Consider the following 20,493-nt stretch of genomic DNA (forward strand, 5'->3'; position numbering starts at 1 on the left):
TAGAGAGAGAGGCTGGGCCCTTAGGAACTGCCTACCATGAAATATGGCTTGTATTACCATAAGACGTTCTCAGTTTTTCCCAAATTAAAATATCATTTTTCAAACCTTTCTTCTTCTTCTTCTAGTCCTAATCTCTCTCCTATCCTTCACAGCCAAATTTCTCAAAAGAATAGTCGAATAGTGCAATAGTCCACTAATATTCTTTAGTGTGTGATTGAACACATTGGACTATTCTATTATCATTTCACCATCTTCCACTCTACCCACTTCAATAAGGTCACTAATGATTTCCATTTTAGTAAAATATAATGATCATTTTAAAATTATCATCTCACCTGCCCTCACAGCCACATTCAACACTACTGCTACTTCCTCCCCCTGGCTTCTGTGACATTATGTTCTCTTGGTTTTCCTTTTCTCTTTCTCTCTCTGCTCTATGTTTCCTTTGGAAGTTCATGATCCTCTAGCTGGCCTACGCCTATTCCTAACCTTCTTTTCTTCTCATGCTATGCTCCCTTCCTAAGTGATTTCATCCATGTCCATGTCTTCAGTCACCATCCATATATCAATGATCACAAATTTTTATCTTAAGCATAGTCCTATTATCCTCTGAGCTCCAAGTACAAATATAAAACTTACTTCTTTAAGACATTTTAACCTGGATATCTTAAAAGCACCTCAAATTCAGCATATCTCAAACTGAACTCTGGATCTCACCTCCACAAACTCAGTGTTCCCTATCTTATTATTACCTATCCTGTTGCTCCAACCAGAAATGTAATTCCTGACACTTTTCCACACCTCAGCCCCAAGGTTCAATCACACACCAAATCCTGAGATTTTGCCTGCTAAATCCTTCTCTAATTTATCTACTTTTCTCCATTGCCACTGTCAATACCCTAGTCCAAATTACCATTATTTCTTACTTGGATTACTATAATACCCTCCCCCTTACCTGCTCTCTCTGTGTGTGTACTAAACTCACACACTACATCCAGAGTTATCTTTTCAAAAGGCAATTTATCATGTCATTCTCCTACTTAAAACCCTTTGGTAGTTAGGACTATGACAGATTATTTTGAAAAATGGACACAATTATTCCCTTCCCTGTATACACATCTCTTTGTAAAGTGACTTTGCAGCTCCTCCCATCAAGAGGTAGAGTTTATTTTCCCACCCCATGAATCTGGGCTGGTTTGTGACTGCTTTGACTAAAAGAATGTGGTCGGAATGTTGCTGTTTCAGCCCTTTCTCCAATATACAAAATTAAGAGGCCAGCCCCGTGGTGTAGCGGTTAAGTTTGGTGTACTCCACTTCGGCAGCCAGGGTTTGTGGGTTCAGATCCCAGGCGTGGACCTATACCACTCGTCAGCCATGCTGTGGTGGTGACCCACATACAAAATAGAGGAAGAGCAGCGCAAATGTTAGCTCAGGGCTAATCTTCCTCAAGCGAAAAATAAAATAAAATAAAATAAAGAGGAAGATTGTCAGTGGATGTTAGCTCAGGGAGAATCTTCCTCAAGCAAAAAATAAAATAAAATAAAAAAAAGAGGAAGATTGTCAGTGGGTGTTAGCTCAGGGAGAATCTTCCTCAGCAAAAAAAAAAAAAGGTCTCACTTGGCTCTGCCCATAAAAACTCCATGCCAGAGTACATTCAAACACAAGATGACACTCTGGCTCCATTAATGTCTTCTTCCAACAAATTTATTGGACTACTGTAATAGTCCAGAGCAATAAAGCGTTATAGATATTATCTACAAGTCTCTATAGTATACAGGCAAGCACAAAGGAAGAAAGGCCAATTCTGCCTAGTGCAAAGAGAGCCAGAAAAACCTTCATAGAGAAGTGATATTCGAGCTAAGGCTTGAAAGAACAGCAGGTATTTAGCTAGGGAAAGAAGGGTAACTTTGGCAAGGGAGTGCCAGGAATGGTGAAAGCAAAAGGACAGAGGTGTAAAAAAGGATGCAGAAGTCAGAGAAGTATAAGCGACTCTCCACGGCTGTATGTGGAGTGCTGAGAATGGGGTTGTATTGGCAGAATGGTGAGATATAAGGTGAGAGGGGTAAGCATAGTTAGATGCTGACTGATGGCCTTAGGAATTTGTGCTTTATCCTATACGCAATGTGTTTATAGGTATAGGGGAAAGAAGTAGTCGAAAGCAAAGCTGAAAATTCTGGAGAGTATTGGAAAAATTGATGGAGCAAGGTTCCAGGGAAGGCAGAGGAGAATGGGGTAAAAGACATAAGTGAAGGGCCGGCCCCGTGGCTTAGCGGTTAAGCGCGCGCACTCTGCTACTGGCGGCCCGGGTTCGGATCCCAGGCGCACACTGACGCACCGCTTCTCCAGCCATGCTGAGGCCGCGTCCCACATACAGCAACTAGAAGGATGTGCAACTATGACACACAACTATCTACTGGGGCTTTGGGGGGAAAAAAAAAGGAGGAGAATTGGCAATAGATGTTAGCTCAGAGCCGGTCTTCCTGAGCAAAAAGAGAGAACGATTAGCATGGATGTTAGCTCAGGGCTGATCTTCCTCACAAAAAAAATAATAAAATAAAATAAAAGATATCCTTTAGAAGCTTGTTTTAATATTTTCATTACCCCTCCAGTAAAAAACCTTGACTAGTATTCAAAAGAAAACAACATAACATTGGAGAAAAGCTACATGATCTTCTTATTACATATTTGGCACAAATAACTTTTACTTATGAATTATTAAAAACACATGTCTTTCAGAAATAAAACAGGCATTTTAGAGCTGGAGAAGGGGGTCTTTAAAGAACAACTAAGCCAAGTTCAGCTGGGGAAACTGAGGCTTAGAGAAGCAAGTGATTTGCTCAAGGTCATATAACTGGTTTGTCTCAAGACTAAATTTCAAATTCTCTGGACTTGAATTTCTAGTACCATGCTCTTTCTACCACCAACATTCTTTTCCACCACACATAATGCCTATCCAAATCTGTTTATGCATCAATTCGACAGGTGGGGAAGGTGTTGTGCTTTCTCCAAATCTACTGGGGTACTAAGAATCTGGGCCCACTGGAGTAAAGTTACCAGTACTACCTGACAACTGAACAGCTTGCTGGGGAGACTGCCCCTGACTATAGGCTTAGCAGGACTCCTACTCCAACAAGTGTCTCATACTATCTCACTTCCCAGGACTAAATATGCCCAAAGCCCAACAAAACAGAACCCTCTCTTTGCAGTCAAGCAAACACTTCCTCCTCTCTCAGAAAGGGAGAAAAGAGATGGGAGGTACACTCCACCATGAGTGTCCTTTTCTCCTACAACCAGTACTAGAGAAAAGAAACTTGAAAACAAGAGATTTCCAGCTCTCTTATGTAACAAAATCTTCCTCAGCAAAAAAGAGGAAGATTGGCCACGGATGTTAGGTCATGGCTGATCTCCCTCACAAAAAAAAAAAAAAGGAAGTATTGTATTCTCATATTCAAAAAGTGTTGGAAAATCTGAATCTAATTTGCTTTTACCCACCATCTCACTGAGGCCAGGAGGAGCACAGTGCCCCCACAGGGTCATAGGAATGCGGGGATGAACACTTTAACTGCTCATTTATCCTGCCATTGTTCAAAGATCCTGAATCACTGGGGTGTAGATCACAAGTCAAAAGAATGGAGGGGAAAAATCTGTCAACAACCAAAAATGCAACCTAGTCTTAGGAAACTCGGGGAAGATCTGGTCTTAAGGGCCCCAGTGCTTACCCAAGGCCCCGAGCTCAACACCTATGAGGGAAAAATACACCTCCATCTGCTCTTCATTTTCACCTTACCTCTAGCTGTCCATATTCTTTGCTCCTATCATGCCCAAACCTTGCTTTCTTTGGCAGGGACCACTGGGACTAAGGCATTTACTAACAGTCCACCATATGGAGCCATAAGCTAGTTCCCAGGGAGGTTAAAGAGAAAGCAGGAGACAGTCTCCACTCTCTGGTTGTAACTATAGAAATATATGACTCTGGCTTCTAAGAACTTAATTTCTAAACCTGCCAATTCTAATACAGTCATGCGTCACTTAACAACGGAGATACATCCTGAGAAATGTGTCATTAGGCGATTTCATCGCTGTGCGAACATTACGGAGTATACTTACACAAACCTAGATGGTATACCCTACTACACACCTAGGCTACATAGTACTAATCTTATGGGAACATCATTGTATATGCAGTCCATGGTTGACCATTTCAAAATGTCATTATGTGGCCCATGACTATAGACCAAGGCATAAATGTCAGTGCCTGATGGATGCATACATGAGTGAGGTCCCTTTTTTCACATAAAAATAATCACAAGTAGTTCTTTTTTCTGCATTCCAAAGGACACAATCTCTTTTAAGTCTTTTTTTTTTTTTTTGTGAGGAAGATCAGCCCTGAGCTAACATCCATGCTAATCATCCTCCTTTTGCTGAGGAAGACCGGCTCTGAGCTAACATCTATTGCTAATCCTCCTCCTTTTTTTCCCCAAAGCCCCAGTAGATAGTTGTACGTCAAAGTTGCACATCCTTCTAGTTGCTGTATGTGGGATGCGGCCTCAGCACAGCCGGAGAAGCGGTGCCTCGGTGTGTGCCTGGGATCCGAACCCAGGCCACCAGTAGCGGAGTGTGCACACTTAACCACTAAGACACGGGGCCGGCCCCTCAAAGGACACAATCTCTTTACCCTGTGGAGTCTTGTAAATTTAGCAATGCCATACTGCGATACTTTTCAGGTCTTATACCTTAAATCTATCCTGCACACTGCTGTCAGATTGTCTCCAGAATCCGGAATTTGAACTATCATTTATCTCCTTAAAAAGTCTTTAATAATTCCCTGGTATTCCACGCCCTCTATTTTTGTACTAACTTAACTTCTCAGTCTTATCTCTTAGTGCTCCCCAACAAAGATCTTCCATTTGGGCCAAACTGTTCCTAAACAAGTCTTGCACACCCTGACTCCACATCTTTGCTCACAACATTCTCCCCACACAGGATTTAGCTTCTCACGTCCCTTTATATATCTGATCCAAATCCATCCTTCAAGGCCAAATTATTCTATTACATTTTCTGACCACCTCAGTCTCTAGGGATTGATATTATCTCTGAAGTCTTAGAACACTGTTGGCCATAATTGTTCAGTATCTGATATTGTTTGCTATTGTTTGTTAACCTTTTATATGCATGATTTTATCTTCTACCGAGGCTAATGAACTCTTTGAGATTGTCTCCTGCCTCAAGGATCCCCTTAAATACTAAACAGTGGTGTGATGAGAGGAGGAAACTCAATAAATGTTTGCCAGTTGAACAACGTGTTCCTGAAAAGTAGAAAGCATAAACTAATAGAAAAGGCGCAGCTCTGTCCCTAATTAGATGAATGATATGGAACAAACTCTTCTTCCTCTGGCTTTCGGCATCATTATCTGAAATGTAGCTGACTGGACTAAATGACCTTCTTGGCAGTCTATGATTCTAAAATATCTACTACAAATAAGATCATATTTTTAATACATTAAGAGAGATTATTTAATTGCATCTTATGGTGAGCTCTTCTAAAATACAAAGAAACTCCCTCTGTTTCCTAACATTTGATTTTGACAAATGGATTCAGAAAAAAAAGAAAACAACATCCATAACAAACTCTTTACTTCTTTCTTCATAGAAAGACTTCCAGATCTAGTCAGCGATATACTGACTGCTGTAAGAAACAAGCTGTATTAACAAGGTCCCATCATAGATACTCCTTATGGAGGAGAAAAAGAAAATTCCACTGGGGCTGGCAAACTATAGCCTGCCAGTTTGATGGCCCTGCTGCCTGTTTTTGTAGATAAAAGTTTTATCAGAACACAGCCATGTTCATTTGTTACATATCTATGGATGCTTTTGTGCTGTAACAGCAGAGTTAAATGAATGCAACAGAAATCATATGGTCTTGTTCTATACCACAACATTCATCGCAAAGTGCCAAAGCCCTAGATTATAGACCCTAATCACAGCTGGTCACTAGGTGACTTCCCACTCATTCATTCAACAAATATTTATTGAGATTTCTTATTTCTAACTAAATCTTCATTCAATTTCCTCATCTGTAAAATGGCACATAATAGTATCTACTTCACAGGGTTATTGTAAGAAGACTTTAACACAATGCCTGGCACAAAATTTGAAAAACAATAGCTGCTATCATCATCATCAACCTTTCCTGAGGTCCTAGGAAAAGCAGGCTCTCTCTGATGGCCACAATCACCTAAGTGAAAGGCGAGAACCCTAGCATCCCTGAGGCTTGACTTCATACTTGAGAAAGAGCTTTATTTTGCCAGCACTCAGATTGCAAACACAAGCATATAGGGAATGTTCTTTCAATATGAAATAGCAGTTGATCCCACAGCCCTGTGATACCAAAGATAACAAGAACTCAATATCTTTTCCAGAGTTTATCAGGAAGACAAATACGTTTGAATTTATGAACACCTCTCTTGAGAATTTAGAGTTTGCTTGCAGCCCCAAACTCAAGCAACAACATTGAAAGACAATGTGAATGGACAGCTAATTTTCAACAAAGGAGCCAAGAACAAGCAATGGAGAAAGGATAGTCTCTTCAACAAATGGTGTTGGGAAAACTGGACAGCCACGTGCAAAAAAATGAAAGTAGACCATTATCTTACACCATACACAAAAATTAACTCAAAATGGATTAAAAAATTGAATGTAAGACCTGAAACTATGAAACTTCTGGAAGAAAACATAGGCAATATGCTCTTCGACATTGATCTTAGCAACATATTTTCAAGCACCATGTCTGACAGGGCAAAAGAAACAATAAAAAAAATAAATGGGACTACATCAAACTAAAAAGCTTCTGCACAGCAAAGGAAACCATCAACAAAACAAAAACACAACCTAACAATTGGGAGAAGATATTTGCAAACCATACATCTGATAAGGGGTTAACCTCCAAAATATATAAAGAACTCATACATCTCAACAACAAAAAAACTAACAACCCAATTAAAAAATGGGCAAAGGACCTGAACAGACATTTCTCCAAAGAAGATATACAGATGGCCAACAGACACATGAAAAGATGTTCAACATCATTAACTATCAGGGAAATGCAAATCAAAACTACAATGAGATATCACCTCACGCCCGTCAGAATGGCTATAATTAACAAAACAGGAAACAAGTGTTGGAGAGGATGTGGAGAGAAGGGAACTCTCATACACTGCTGGTGGGAGTGCAAACTGGTGCAGCCACTATGGAAAACAGTATGCAGTTCCTCAAAAAATTAAGGCTAGAACTACCATATGATCCAGCTATTCCACTGCTGGGTATTTATCCAAAGAACATGAAAACACCAATGTGTAAAGATAACATGCACCCCTGTGTTCACTGCAGCGTTATTCACGCTGCAGTGAATAGCCAAGACTTGGAAGCAACCTAACTGCCCATCAAGGGACGAATGGATGAAGAAGATGTGGTATATATACACAATGGAATACTACTCAGCCGTAAGAAACAATGAAATCCAGTCATTTGTGACAACATGGATGGATATTGAGGGTATTATGCTAAGTGAAATAAGTCAGAGAGAGAAGGTCAAATACTGTATGATCTCACTCATAAGTAGTAGATAAAAACAACAAACAATCACATAGAGACAGAGATTGGATTGGTGGTTACCAGAGGGGAAGGGGAGAGGGAGGAGGGCGAAAGGGATGATTAGGCACACGTGTGTGGTGATGGATTGTAATTAGCATTTGGGTGGTGAACATGAGAACATGATGTAATCTATGCAGAAATAGAAGTATAATGATGTACACCTGAAATTTACACAATTTTATAAACCAATGTTACTGCAATAAAAAAATAAACAAAACAAAAAAACAAAAAAAAGTATATGGAAGGATGTGCCTAGGTTACATGCAAACACTGTGCCATTTTATATAAAGGACTTGAGCATCCACAGTAGGTATTTTGGTACCTGCAGGGGTCCTGGAACCAATCCCCCGAGGATACTGATGGACAACTATACGACAAAGAGTAAATTTTACTGTATGTAAATGATGCCTTAATAAACCCAACTTAAAAAAAATCAAGTGCTAGGTAATTAGAAAGTCTAAATGCCCAACAATACTGGATATGGTTAAATAAATGATGGTATATATTCATATGACAGATGATTATACAGCTATTGAAAACCATGTTAAAAAAAGTAAGAGGACTGTGGTAGTCAGAATAACGGCCCCTCAAAGATGTCCATATCCTAATCCCTGGAACTTGTGAATATGTTATCTTATATGGCAAAAAGGACTTTGCAGATGTGATTAAGTTAAGAATCTTGAGACGGGTAGATTATCCTGGCAGGCCCAATGGTAATTACAATGGTCCTTATAAGAGGGAGACAAACAGTCAGCTAAGTACTTTTTAACTGATAAGTCATTTAATTCTCCAGAATTATTCAGCCCTGAGTGCTCAACTGTCAACCACACAATTAGGCCTGACTGTGACACCACAAATCTAGTGGGCTGCCATATGAGTACTCCAGAGTTTATTCGGTCTTGCAAACATGTCTATGGTGTTGGACAGATGTTGCCTACACTAACTGGAGCTCTCTCCTTCCCCTATGGACACGGCCTGCACCCCTGGAGAATGAGACTCAGGGCGCCAAGCAGCAGTTTCAGGTGCTAGATCCACTTTCTTTACTGCATTGTTTACTGCTCTCCCTGGGGAGCTGGAAAATTTCTTTAAACTCTGATAGACCAAATGACTGTCCCTTTATCAAATATTTACAGAGCAGCACTACTGGGCCACAATCTCTGGTAAGTTGAACAGGAGTGTCTAGTACAGTGGTTTTCAACATAGGCACATTAGAATCACTCAAGGAGCTTTTAAAAAATGTCCGTCCTGTGCCGGATGAATTAAATAAGAATCTCTAGGGGTGGGCCTCAGGCATCAGCATTTTTTAAAACGCTCCCCAGGGTTGAGAACTATTGTCTTGTGAGAAGGGCAGACAAGAAATCACTGTTTACAGTAGTGTGAGGCTGGAAAGACTCCGATTGAACGGATATACATTTTTTGGTACACACTCAGTCAGGCGTTTTTTTTGCCTTTTTTTTTTTTTTGCTGAGGAAGACTCCCTCTGAACTAACATCTGTTGCCAATCTTCCTCTTTTTGCTTGAGGAAGATTGTTGCTGAGCTAACATTTGTGCCAATCTTCCTCTATTTTGTATGTGGGACACCGCCACAGCATGGCTTGATGAGTGGTGCATAAGTCTGCGCCTGGGCCGCCGAAGCCGCAAACCCTGGGCCGCCGAAGCGGAGCACGTGAACTTAACCATGATGCCACGGGGCCAGCCCCCTAGTCGGGAGTTTTAAGAGGCAAACGTTATTTGATAACATTCATCATAGTTTTTATACAGGCAGAGGCGAATGCAACAGGTTTGCTTTCAGAGAAAGAAAACAACTTAATCACTCAGGCAGTTTAATTCTACAATTGAAAGAACAATCACTCAGAGGGTAAGAAAACTTGCTTTACCAGGCAGTGGCAAACCACAGGAAAAACCATGTTACTGTGTGTTGAAGGTTGGATTCTCCAGAAGTGACCCTGAGACAGAATTTGGGGTGCAAGATGTTTATTAGAGATCAACACCTGTGAAAGGAAAAAGAAGAAGCAAGACTGGGCAGAGGAAAAATGGAACTGAGATGCAGGTTCTATAAAATCTCAGCCAACCCAGTAGGGAGTTTGGGAGCAAGTATTGCCTGTCAGAGTGGCCAGGACTTTACACCCCTCCCTCATTCAGTCATGGGATGTAGGCTGCCCCAGCAAGGGCATGACTTCAGGTAATGTGGCTCTTTACAGATGAGGTAGATTCTGAAGTTGTGACATCTAGAGGCTGTCTGCTGACTACACTTCCTGTAGCTAACTAGCAAGTCTTTCCTTGAAGGGGGACCTAGGCAGTGTATCTCCATGTCTATCATACAGCACTACAGAAATGGACACCATGGGTCAAGAGGTAGTTTCTTTTCTCAGCAATTTATTGTAACCGAGGCCTCTCTCTCTCTAGGAACACAAGAAAGAAAAACCATGGGACTGTTTATTGCCAATGTTTAAACAACAAAAGCCCTTGAAGTTTAATAAGACCATAGGATGACTGAAATGGTTGTTTGTCCAAGATCTCAGCAAAGGCATCCAGCTGAGGCAGGATGCATCCCACATATAGCCACATGACTTTCCCTACTTCAAGGATATGTGGCGAGCAAACTGAGGCTGAAAGGAAAGGAACTGTGCTATATGAGTACTTCTTCTTCTTCTTTTTTTTTTTTTTTGCTGAGGAAGATTTGCCCTGAGCTAATGTCTGTGCAATCTTCCTCTATTCTGTATGTGGGTTGCTGCCAAGCATAGCTTTGATGAGTGGTGTAGGTCCGCATCCAGGATCTGAACTTGCAAACCCGGGCCACCGAAGTGGAGCGCGCTAAACTTAACCACTATACCACCAGGCCAGCCCTGAGCATATTTTTTTATCCCAAGATGTCTTTCAACTTCATTGTTTCTAAGAAACAGATGTCCCTCAACTTCATGGTTTCTAAGAAACTCTTGATTCAAAGCCTAGACATATAGAATTTTATGGATCATCTATAGTTGTATAACAAATTACCTCAAACTTAGATGCTTAAAATAACAAACATTTATTATCTCTCAGTTTCTGGAATTGGGGAGTGGTTTGGCTTGGTGGTTCTGACTCAGGTTCTCTCATGAGGTTGCAGTCAAGCTTTTGGCCAGGGCTGCAGTCATCTCAAGGATCAACTGGAGAAGGATCTGCTTTCAACATGGCTGTTAACAGGTCTCAGAAAATCTGCTTCCAAGCTCACTCACATGCTTGTTGGCAGGCCTCAATTCCTCACCACATGGGCTTCTCCATAGCCTGCCTGAATGTCCTTATGACACGGCAGCTAGCTTCCATTTTCCTAGACCTGTGTCATGACATAGCAACTCACTTCCCCAGAGTTAAGTGTTTCAAGACAGAATGAGAGAGCATGAGTGAGTACCAAAGACAGAAGCTGCAGTCTTTTTATAACTTAATTTTGGAAGTGACATCCCATCACTTCTGCCATATTCTATTCACTAGAAGCAAGTCAATAAATGCAGTTCACACTTAAGTAGAGGGGACTTAAGCTCTACCTCTTCAGGAGAGATGTATCAGAATTCATAAATATGTCTTTAAAACTATCACAAAATTAAACAGAAGAGAAAGATTCAGAGTTCAGTTAGGTCCACTTTTGCAACTAGGTAAGGAAGAAATGAATAATCCAACAAAAGGCATTAGCTACGTCCACTGCAGAAAGTGTTCTGAGTAACCTGGCTCATTCAGCAAGAGCAAAGACTCCCCAGCTGGAATACTCCCCAGCAGGCATCAATGCCATGGCTACTAAACCAGGAAAGGCCACTTCCTAAAAGCAAGAGCAAAGTCAAATACAGAAATGTCTTCATCCACTGGACTGTATCCTTAGAAATAATACCACCCTGAAGCCTGCTCTCTTTAGGTCCTTAGGCTTCTTAATCTCCATGATAGTATATGTGGGGTTTTGCTTGTTTTTAACACTTTCTAAATTAGGGACATTTTTTAAATACAGAAAAGTACAAAGAAAAAAATAATAATCATCCATACTTCCATTTTCCAGAATTAACTGTTACTATCTCAGCATAAATGTTTTAGTTGTTTTTTGTTTTTTTAAGAAATATCCCATTTGTTTTAGGACTACCATGGCTTCTCTATTACCGAATTCTTTATTTTGATACAAATCTTGACTGCCTTCACTGTCAAGAAGTTTTTTTTACCAAGAAGGGCTCACAGGTGCCATATTCTTGAGTCTTTTTATGTTTGAGAATGTCTTCCTGTTGCTTTCTATATTTGAATGATATCTTTATGGTTTATAATACTCTTGAGTTCCACTTTCTTTCCCTGAGAAAACTGCAGATGTGGTTCCTCCGGTATTGAATGTTGTGAAGTACTTGGAGGTAAGCTTAATTTTTCCTCTCATGTAAATGATTAGCTTTTTGCCTCTGGATGCTTGAAGAATTCTTTCTTTATCTCTAGAGTTTAATACATTTACCAGGATACAACTGGCCAAATTTTCTCAGAACACACTTAAAAAACACACTCTTAAAATCTGGAGATTTTTACTTGATTCATGAAATTTTATTGTATTCTATCTTGTTTTTAATTTAAAAAATTAAAATTGAAGTTATGTATGTATACAAAGAGGTAAATAGTTTCTCAAGGCTTACAATGAACAATTTCAGTCCTCTGTTCCCCATCTTCCCCATTTTTCTGTTCCCAGAAGCACCCACTTCCAATTTGTTTAGTGGATCCATTGGTAGTTATATCTACATTTCTAATAACATTCTTATATTGATATTTCTTGTTTTTTCCACTTCAGACATAATCTGTTGATTTCCCACAATGGAAGATGAGGATTTAGCTTTCTTTCATCACTAGCCCTGCCCCCACCACATACACCTATACTTCCCGTACCTTCTACCTTCACAATATAATTGTTTCTTTATTTGAGTTAGCTCAATCATCAATGTTTAAGTTACTATGACTTCAGCTTTAGGTATTGGCTATTTACTATGAAAGAGGAAGTTTATCTTGCTTTTCTTCCTTCATGCCTCCAACACACTAACCTTCCCTCCCATCATTCCAAAGTAATTATATCATAATTTGGCTAGATTGAGTCAGTGATTACATTATTATGCATATATAAACATTAGTTACAGGTGAGCCATTCCGTAACTAATAATTAATTTTTTTCCTGCACATTTTTGTTGTTTGCCTTGGTATTACTATCTTTTCATTTCTTAGTTTTCTAGATACTCAACAATAATTCAACTCCAAACTAACCACCAAATGCTCAAAATTCCTCTCAAAATGTTGAGACATATCAAGTATTCTGTCATTTTCATCAAAAGAAATACGATCATCTTTAAGAAATTATTTGAGTTAGCTCAATAATTTCTGACCGATTCCCAAAGCTTTCTGACCGATTCCAGTCTGGTCTGGTTGCCAGCTATATTGGCTACACAGGTGTCATTCATCATCGTCCTAGGGATTCTTTTTTTATATCCTATGTCTTTCTTTTTCTTAGTTTATGCCAGGGTTTTGGTGGTATACATTCTCTAGCAGCTTTCTGAAACAGACGCATTGAAAGCAAATGTCTGAAAAGTTCTTACTCTACTCTCACACTTGATGGATAGTTTGACTAGATACAGATTTAAGAGTTTTGAAAGCGTTCTTCCATTGTTTTATAGTTTCTGGTGTTACTGTTAAAAAGTTCAAAGCTATTTTAATTCCTTTATATATGATATCCCTCCTTCTCTCTGGAAGCTTGTAGGATCTTCTCTTTGTCATCAGAGTTATAAATTTTCACAATGACAACCTTGGTATGTTTCTTTTCATGCATTTTGCTGGGTACTGTTTCCTTTCAGTCTAGAAATGCAGCTCCTTTCATTCTGAGAAATGTTTTTGATCATTTCATTGGTGATTTCTTCCCCCTTCATTTTCTCTGTTTTCTCCTTCTGGAACTCCTAATATTCAAATGTTGGACTTCCTTGCTGTTCCTTTAGCTTTCTTATCATTTCTCTATTTTCCATCAATTTGTTGTTTTATTCTGCTTTGTGAAAAAAATTTTCAAAAAATTCTTTCCAACCTTTCATAGAGTTTTTCATTTTAGTATCAGTACTTGCTTGTTCCCTAAATACTCCTTTTAAAATATAGCATTATGCTTTTGGATTCATTAATGCAATACTCTCTCATCTCTCAACAAGGGCAAGGATTTTGGTGTGTCTTGTTCACTGCTGTATCTCTAGCTCCTAGAACAGTGGCACTCAGATGCTCAAATATTAACAGTAAATCTTTCTGAGTAATGTTACGTTTTTTGGAAGTTTTCTCCCATCTGTATAATTTGTTTCTTTCAAGTTGACTTTTTTTCTGTTAATTTGTTGTTGTTTTTCTGTTTATTTGTTCTGGCTTCTAGATCTGGTAATCCTTGTTTTTTGGTCCAAATTTAAGAGTGGTACAATAAATACCTGATTGGGAGCACTGTACATGTGGTAGGCTTTGTCAACTTTGAAATTCAATGTACGACGATCCAAGGAGTGGGTTATCTGTTGGGAATTCCCTGATGACTGTATCTTTAGGTGTTTCCTCTTGGACTGTCTGCTACTATATATTCTCTAATGTCTTTGCTACACAGGTGCAAGCCTGGCTTCTACTATCCAGGAGCCAAGCGGAAGAAGGAAGCTGAGGACCTTAGAACATATATTCACTTAATTCCCATTTTCTGTATGGTACCTCCAACCTCATCTATGCCTGACGCCCCAATCCAGAAATCTATTTTACCCTCTTTGAGAATAAATCTCCAGTCTCTTGCAATAGTGGTGAGGTTTAGGGGAGGAAATCTGAGGATCTAACTACTTTTTGGACAAACTTTCAAGCAATCTTGTTTTTAGCCTCACTTCTAGATGTACTTGGTGCTGTTGAATCGTGACTCTTTTTTAGAGTTTTGTAGTGCACATAAGTTGCATCTCAGCTTTCCCCACTTGTGGCTTAGCATTCAGCTTTCTCAGGTATGCTAAATTGTCCTGCTTCCAAACTTTTGTTGTTGCTGTTTCCTTTTTCATTTTCTTTAGCTTCTGGATTTATACCTTTCGAAAATCCCTTTACTGTTGTTTTAGTGGGGTTTCAAAAATTGTCATATTTACCAGTCCTTATATCTTTATATTAAAATCCTTAAATGAAATTACTTTATCAAGAAGTCCTTATATCTTTGAATACATCTTTGGTCACATGTTCAGTTCTCTATTTCAGAGATATTAACTATTTTGAATCATCTTTGTCTTTTATTTTTATTAGCTTATAATTTTTAATCATTTTCTTTTTCATCTAAATCACCGAATATCTCAAACTTTTCCTCTGTGTCAGTAACATCTATTCTGTCCTTTGCTATTTAAAAATTTATTAATTAATTCTGTAAGTAAGTAATTTGGTCCGCAATCTATTTCCTTAGTTCTATTAATATCCTCTTTTGTCTCATTTTGTTGTTTCATCATCCCTCACTCAACTCTTATTCATTAAATTCACATTTTAATGAATTGTTTTATAGTTGTAAAGTTGTTGTATAGTTGTAAGGAACTTACAACTCTCTATTCATTGAGTTATGTTTTTTTTTAGGATAGGGTTTTTGTTTTTGCAGGGCATTTTTCGTGCTTTCATTTTATTTGCTGTATGTTTGCACAGCTGACATGCTGATTCTTTTGGCCTAGTTCATGCTTGTTTTGATATAATATAGATGAATTCCTGTCTGTCATCCTCCTGTATCTGAGACCAGCTACCATGGGGGTGCTGGTTACTTTGTATTCTATGTACTTTTCTGTGGCTTCAGGGAATGATGTGAGTGGGAGGGATGGAAGGGGTATAGGGAACACAGCTAAGGTACTGTAGAGGCTTTGTGAGTATTTCTCTTTCCTGAGATTCTGTTAAATATTCTTGTTTCATTCCACATCATTAAGGGGTTGCCTGTGTGTAGCCATTAAGATGGCTACTATCAAAAAAATAGAAAATAACAAGTGTGGTGAGGACATGGAGAAATTGGAACCCTTGTGCACTTTTGGTGAGATTGTAATATGGTGCAACCACTATGGAAAACAGTATGGAGGTTCCTTAAAAAATTAAAAATAGAATTATCATATGCTCCAGCAACCCCACTTTTGGGTATATATCCAGAAGAACTCAAAGCAGGATCTCAAAGGAATATTTGCACACTCATGTTCATTGCAGCATTATTCACAATAGCCAAGAGACAGAAGCAACACAAATGTCCACTGACGAACAGATTTAAAAAATGTGGTATATATACACAATGGACTATTATACAGCCTCAAAAAGGAAAGAAATTCTGACACATGCTACAACATGGATGAACCTTGAGGACACTACGCTAAGTGAAATAAGCCAGTGACAAAAAGACAAATTCTGTATGATTCCACTTCTATGAGATATCTAAAGTAGTCAAATTCAGAGAAACAAAAAGTCGAATGGTGGTTACCAGGGGCTGGGGTGAAGGGACAAGGGATAGTTGCTGTTTAATGGATATAGAGCTTCAGATTTGCAATATGAAAAAGTTCTGGAGATCCGTTTCACAACAATGTGAATATACTTAACACTACTGAACTGTACACTTAAAAATGGTTAAGATAGTAAACTTTATGTTGGTGTTTACCACAATTAAAAAAAAAAAAGGAAGTTCTATAACACTGTCAGAAAGACAATCCTGTTCCCTGTTCTCACCATAGCTGCTTTGTCCCACTCCTATGCAGAATTTGACTCCACCTTGGCAAGAAAAGACACAGGGAAAAGCTAAGCTTGTGTGGTTAAGAAAGCCTCCGTCCTATCTCATGAGAAAATATTCACATACTTTTGTCAATTTCACACACTACAGTCTAGATTTCATTCCCTCTTTCCCATCCACTGGGTGGTTTTATTTTGTTTTAAGACACAGAGAATTGCCAAAAAAAACCCCCCAAAAAACCAAAAAAACCCTAGGGCTTACTTCTGTAGGATGGATCCCTTAATGACGAGCTCTTCATCCAAGTCCGCTTCATTAGCCACGAAGAGCAGCCTCTTTCCTGTGCTGTCCACTCCAATGAAGTCACGCTGCTCCACTGAATCATACAAAAGAAGGAAAATCAAAGAGAGCCGTGTGCCCTGCCTGCATGACTAAGTCAGGGGATAGGGCACCTGCTCATGTTGCTCTTGGAACCAAATACAGAATTGAGTGTTATGCGGCACATACTCACCACAATGTTTAAAATATGGCCAAAATATTTTTGTATTGCTCTACAGGATACTATTAGGTTAACTGGTGAAGTATGAATAAGGTCTGTAGATTAAAGTATTATACCAATGTAATTTCCTGTTTTAAGAGACTGTCCTTTTTGGGAGAGAGGCTGGCAGGGGAAAGATACACTTTGATGTATTTGAAGGCAAAAGGAATCACGTCTGCAACTTATTCTCAAACAGCTCAGAAAAATAATAATTATATATATAACATATTGTATATACATAGCGTATACATTGAACACATACTATAAGAGAGAAAGAGAGAGAATGATAGAGCAAATGTTAACATTTGGGGAATATGGGTAAAGGATATATAAGTTTCTTGTACTATTCTTGTAACGATTCTGTAAACGTAAAATTATTTTAAAAATAAAAAGTTGTGGAGGTGATGAATATGTTAATTAGTCTCATTGTGGTAATCATTTCATAATGTCTACATATATCAAAACATCATGTTATACACCTTAAATGTATATAATTTTTATTTGTCAAAAATAAAGAAAAATTAAAAATAAAAAGTTAAAAAAAAAAGAGGGGCAGTCGAGATACTGATTAGCCAACTAAGTGGATGAACCACACGCTGTGCATGGCACAGAAATTTAGAAAGTACAACGAGGAATTCTTTCTCTGCAAATAACCTAAGTCTACTCACTGTGAAAATGGGAATAACATAATTTATGGACATCCACATTTAGCCAACATTAACTAGATTTTATGCTGTGCATGGGAGCATTCAAAGAAAATAAAAGGCATCTTTACTAGATGTGGAGAGTTCTCTGGTAGACAATGATCTTACAGGCTGCCATATTATTGCTGTTTTCTGTGTCATATTTCTTATCCCAACCAGATTATAAACTCATCAAAGGCAGGCTTATGATTTCTTTAAATCTCCCATAACAACTAGTATAGTGTTGGACACAATAAAATTTGCTACTAACATCTGTAAAGTATCTATTTAGAGCCTACAAAAGCATTTTCACATGGAGGCAACATAGCATAATGATTAAGAGAGCTTCTGAAGCTATGCCACCTGGGTATGAATCCCACTTACTATTTGTATGTCTTAGCAAAATACTAAACCTCTCTGTTTCTGTTTCATCTGTGAAATGGAGATAATAATAGGGCCTACCTTACAGGGTTGTTATGAGGACTAAATGAGTTAATATTTGTAAAGCTCTTATAATAATGCTATTAACTAAAATAGTGCTATTAAATGTTCAAGTTAAGAAATTAAACAAAATACATGCTCTCATTTGATTCTGACAACAATCAAATAAGCAATTATTTAATACCTCTTTGAAAAGGAGAAACTGAAGTTTGAGCTCTAGAAAAAATGATCTCTCTAAAGATGAATTTGTCTGCCTCCTACCAACAGACAATGGCTACTATATAACTGAACATGCTTCACTGTTGGCTGCAGCTGCTTGTATACCTAGAACCAAATGTATTACTCAAGTGTACAATGTGTTTAGCTCAGGTGCTTGAAAGCATTCATTCCTTCAGATGGTCTCTGGTCATCTCATCACAAGCAGTGTTTGAATCTGAATAGGGAGAAACTATCATAAGAAGTTACATGTAGGGCCGGCCCCATGGCTTAGCGGTTAAGTGCGCGCGCTTCGCTACTGGTGGCCCGGGGTCTGGATCCCGGGCGCGCCCCGACGCACTGCTTCTCCGGCCATGCTGAGGCCGCGTCCCACATAGAGCAACTAGAAGGATGTGCAGCTATGACATACAACTATCTACTGGGGCTTTGGGGGAAAAAATAAATAAATTAAAAAAAAAAAAGTTACATGTAGATTTTTCAATAACCAAGACTAGTGAACTCCAAAGAAGGAAGGGTATAAATAACACCAGTTTGAAGGTAAGTTTTACAGAGAATTTCAAATGCCACACAGCAGCTTTGACATATATCAATTCATCCATTACACGGAAACTTGAGAATATAACAAAGTCTGCAAAGGTCTGATTATGAGCCAACATTTTAAAAAGAAACACAGAGAGGTTATTTTTGGATATAATTTGGAGTGCTTACCCTATCCAAGTACTTAGGCCTACAAAAACCTTGAATTACAAATGTCCTGGGAGCAATAATTTCCAAAAGTAAAATTTTCAGCTATGTTGCACTTCAGTCACATTCCCCTCACTCTCAGCGCCACGCCCCTTGTATTTGCTTCTTTGCAGCTACCATAGTAACTGGGACCTCAGAATATGATACAAATTTTAGAAACTTGGAAAGGTTTCTTTCTGTTCTGCTTTAACAAAGTGAATTCCGCTTTGGGAGCAGAATAGGTAACATCAGAATGTCCATCCGAAAAGAAAGACTACACAAATAAGGTTAAGACAGCAGCTGAAACTATGAAATTCCATTAAAAAAAATTCTGTCATGATCAACTATTCATACTTTTTCCTAGTTTTTTACTTCTCTGACCGACCCTTCTGTCTCTTCTATAGTCACATACTTATCCATTCATTCATTCAACTAATAAATATATTTGTGTACCTCCCCTGTGACAGGCATCATGTTTGAGTGGGGAATTCTAACTCATAATTTTATGAGGCCAGCGTGATCCTGATGCCAAAACCAGACAAAGATATTATGAGAAAGAAAAACTACAGGCATATTCACTTATTATATAAATAAACAAGGATCCTTAACAAATATTAGTAAATCAAAACTAACAGTGTACATAGTAGATTTTAGAGGGTTACAAACTTGTTGCAGCTCCTCCCGTCAAGAGGTAAGGTCTAGAATGTAAAATGGTATAGCTACTGTGGAAAACAGTATGGTGATTCCTCAAAAAATTAAAAATAAAACTACCATATGATCCAGCAATCCCACTTCTGGGTATACAGTCAAAAGAATTGAAAGCAGGGTCTTGAAGAGATATTTGTACACCCATGCTCACGGCAGCATTATTCATAAAAGCTAAAACGTGGAAGCAACCCAAGTGTTCATTGAGAGATTAATGGATAAGCAAAATGTAGTATATACATACAAGAGAACATTATTCAGCCTTAAAAAGGAAGGATATTCTGTAATATGCTACAACATGGATAAACCTTGAGGACATAAGACTAAGTAACATAAGTCTGTGACAAAAAGACACATACTGTATGATTCCACTTATATATGGTACTCAAAGTAGTCAAAATCATAAACACAGAAAGTAGAATGGTAGTTGCCATGGGCTGGGGGGAGGGAGGAACAGGGAGTTATTGTTTAATGGGTATAGAGTTTCAATTTTACAAAATGAAAAGAGTTATGGAGATGGATGGTGGTGATGGTTGCACAACATTATAAATGTATTTAAAAAGTGAACTGTACACTTAAAAAAAGATGGTAAATTTTACGTCACGTGTATTTTACCACAACAAAAAAATCTGAAGGAAAAAAAGTGCTCCCAGGAAAAAAAGAAAGAGGGAAGGTCTAGTTTCCCATCCTTTATATCTAGGCTGGACTGGTGACTAGCTGTGACTAAGTACAGAGGAAGTGACACAGTGTGAGTTCTGAGTTTAGGCCTCAAGAGGCCTTGGAGCTTCTTCTCTTACTCTCTTAGAGCCTGCTGCTGCTGTCATGTGAATAAGCCTGGCTAGTCTCCTGTG

The 20,493-nt window shown here is 38.6% G+C and overlaps 1 protein-coding gene across 3 annotated transcripts in view; it reads right to left on the reverse strand.

The window, feature by feature from the left end:
- EIF2B3 (eukaryotic translation initiation factor 2B subunit gamma) overlaps positions 1-20,493 on the reverse strand; it is a 143,110-nt gene that overhangs the window by 66,946 nt on the left and 55,671 nt on the right. For all 3 annotated transcript variants that reach the window (XM_058552232.1, XM_058552233.1, XM_058552231.1), the window contains exon 5: positions 16,601-16,712. In XM_058552232.1, the coding sequence (XP_058408215.1) occupies positions 16,601-16,712 (112 nt within the window). The remainder of the gene's footprint in view (positions 1-16,600; positions 16,713-20,493) is intronic.

The sequence above is a fragment of the Diceros bicornis genome, chromosome 13, assembly GCF_020826845.1.
Source record: "Diceros bicornis minor isolate mBicDic1 chromosome 13, mDicBic1.mat.cur, whole genome shotgun sequence".
Classification (NCBI taxonomy): Eukaryota; Metazoa; Chordata; class Mammalia; order Perissodactyla; family Rhinocerotidae; genus Diceros; species Diceros bicornis.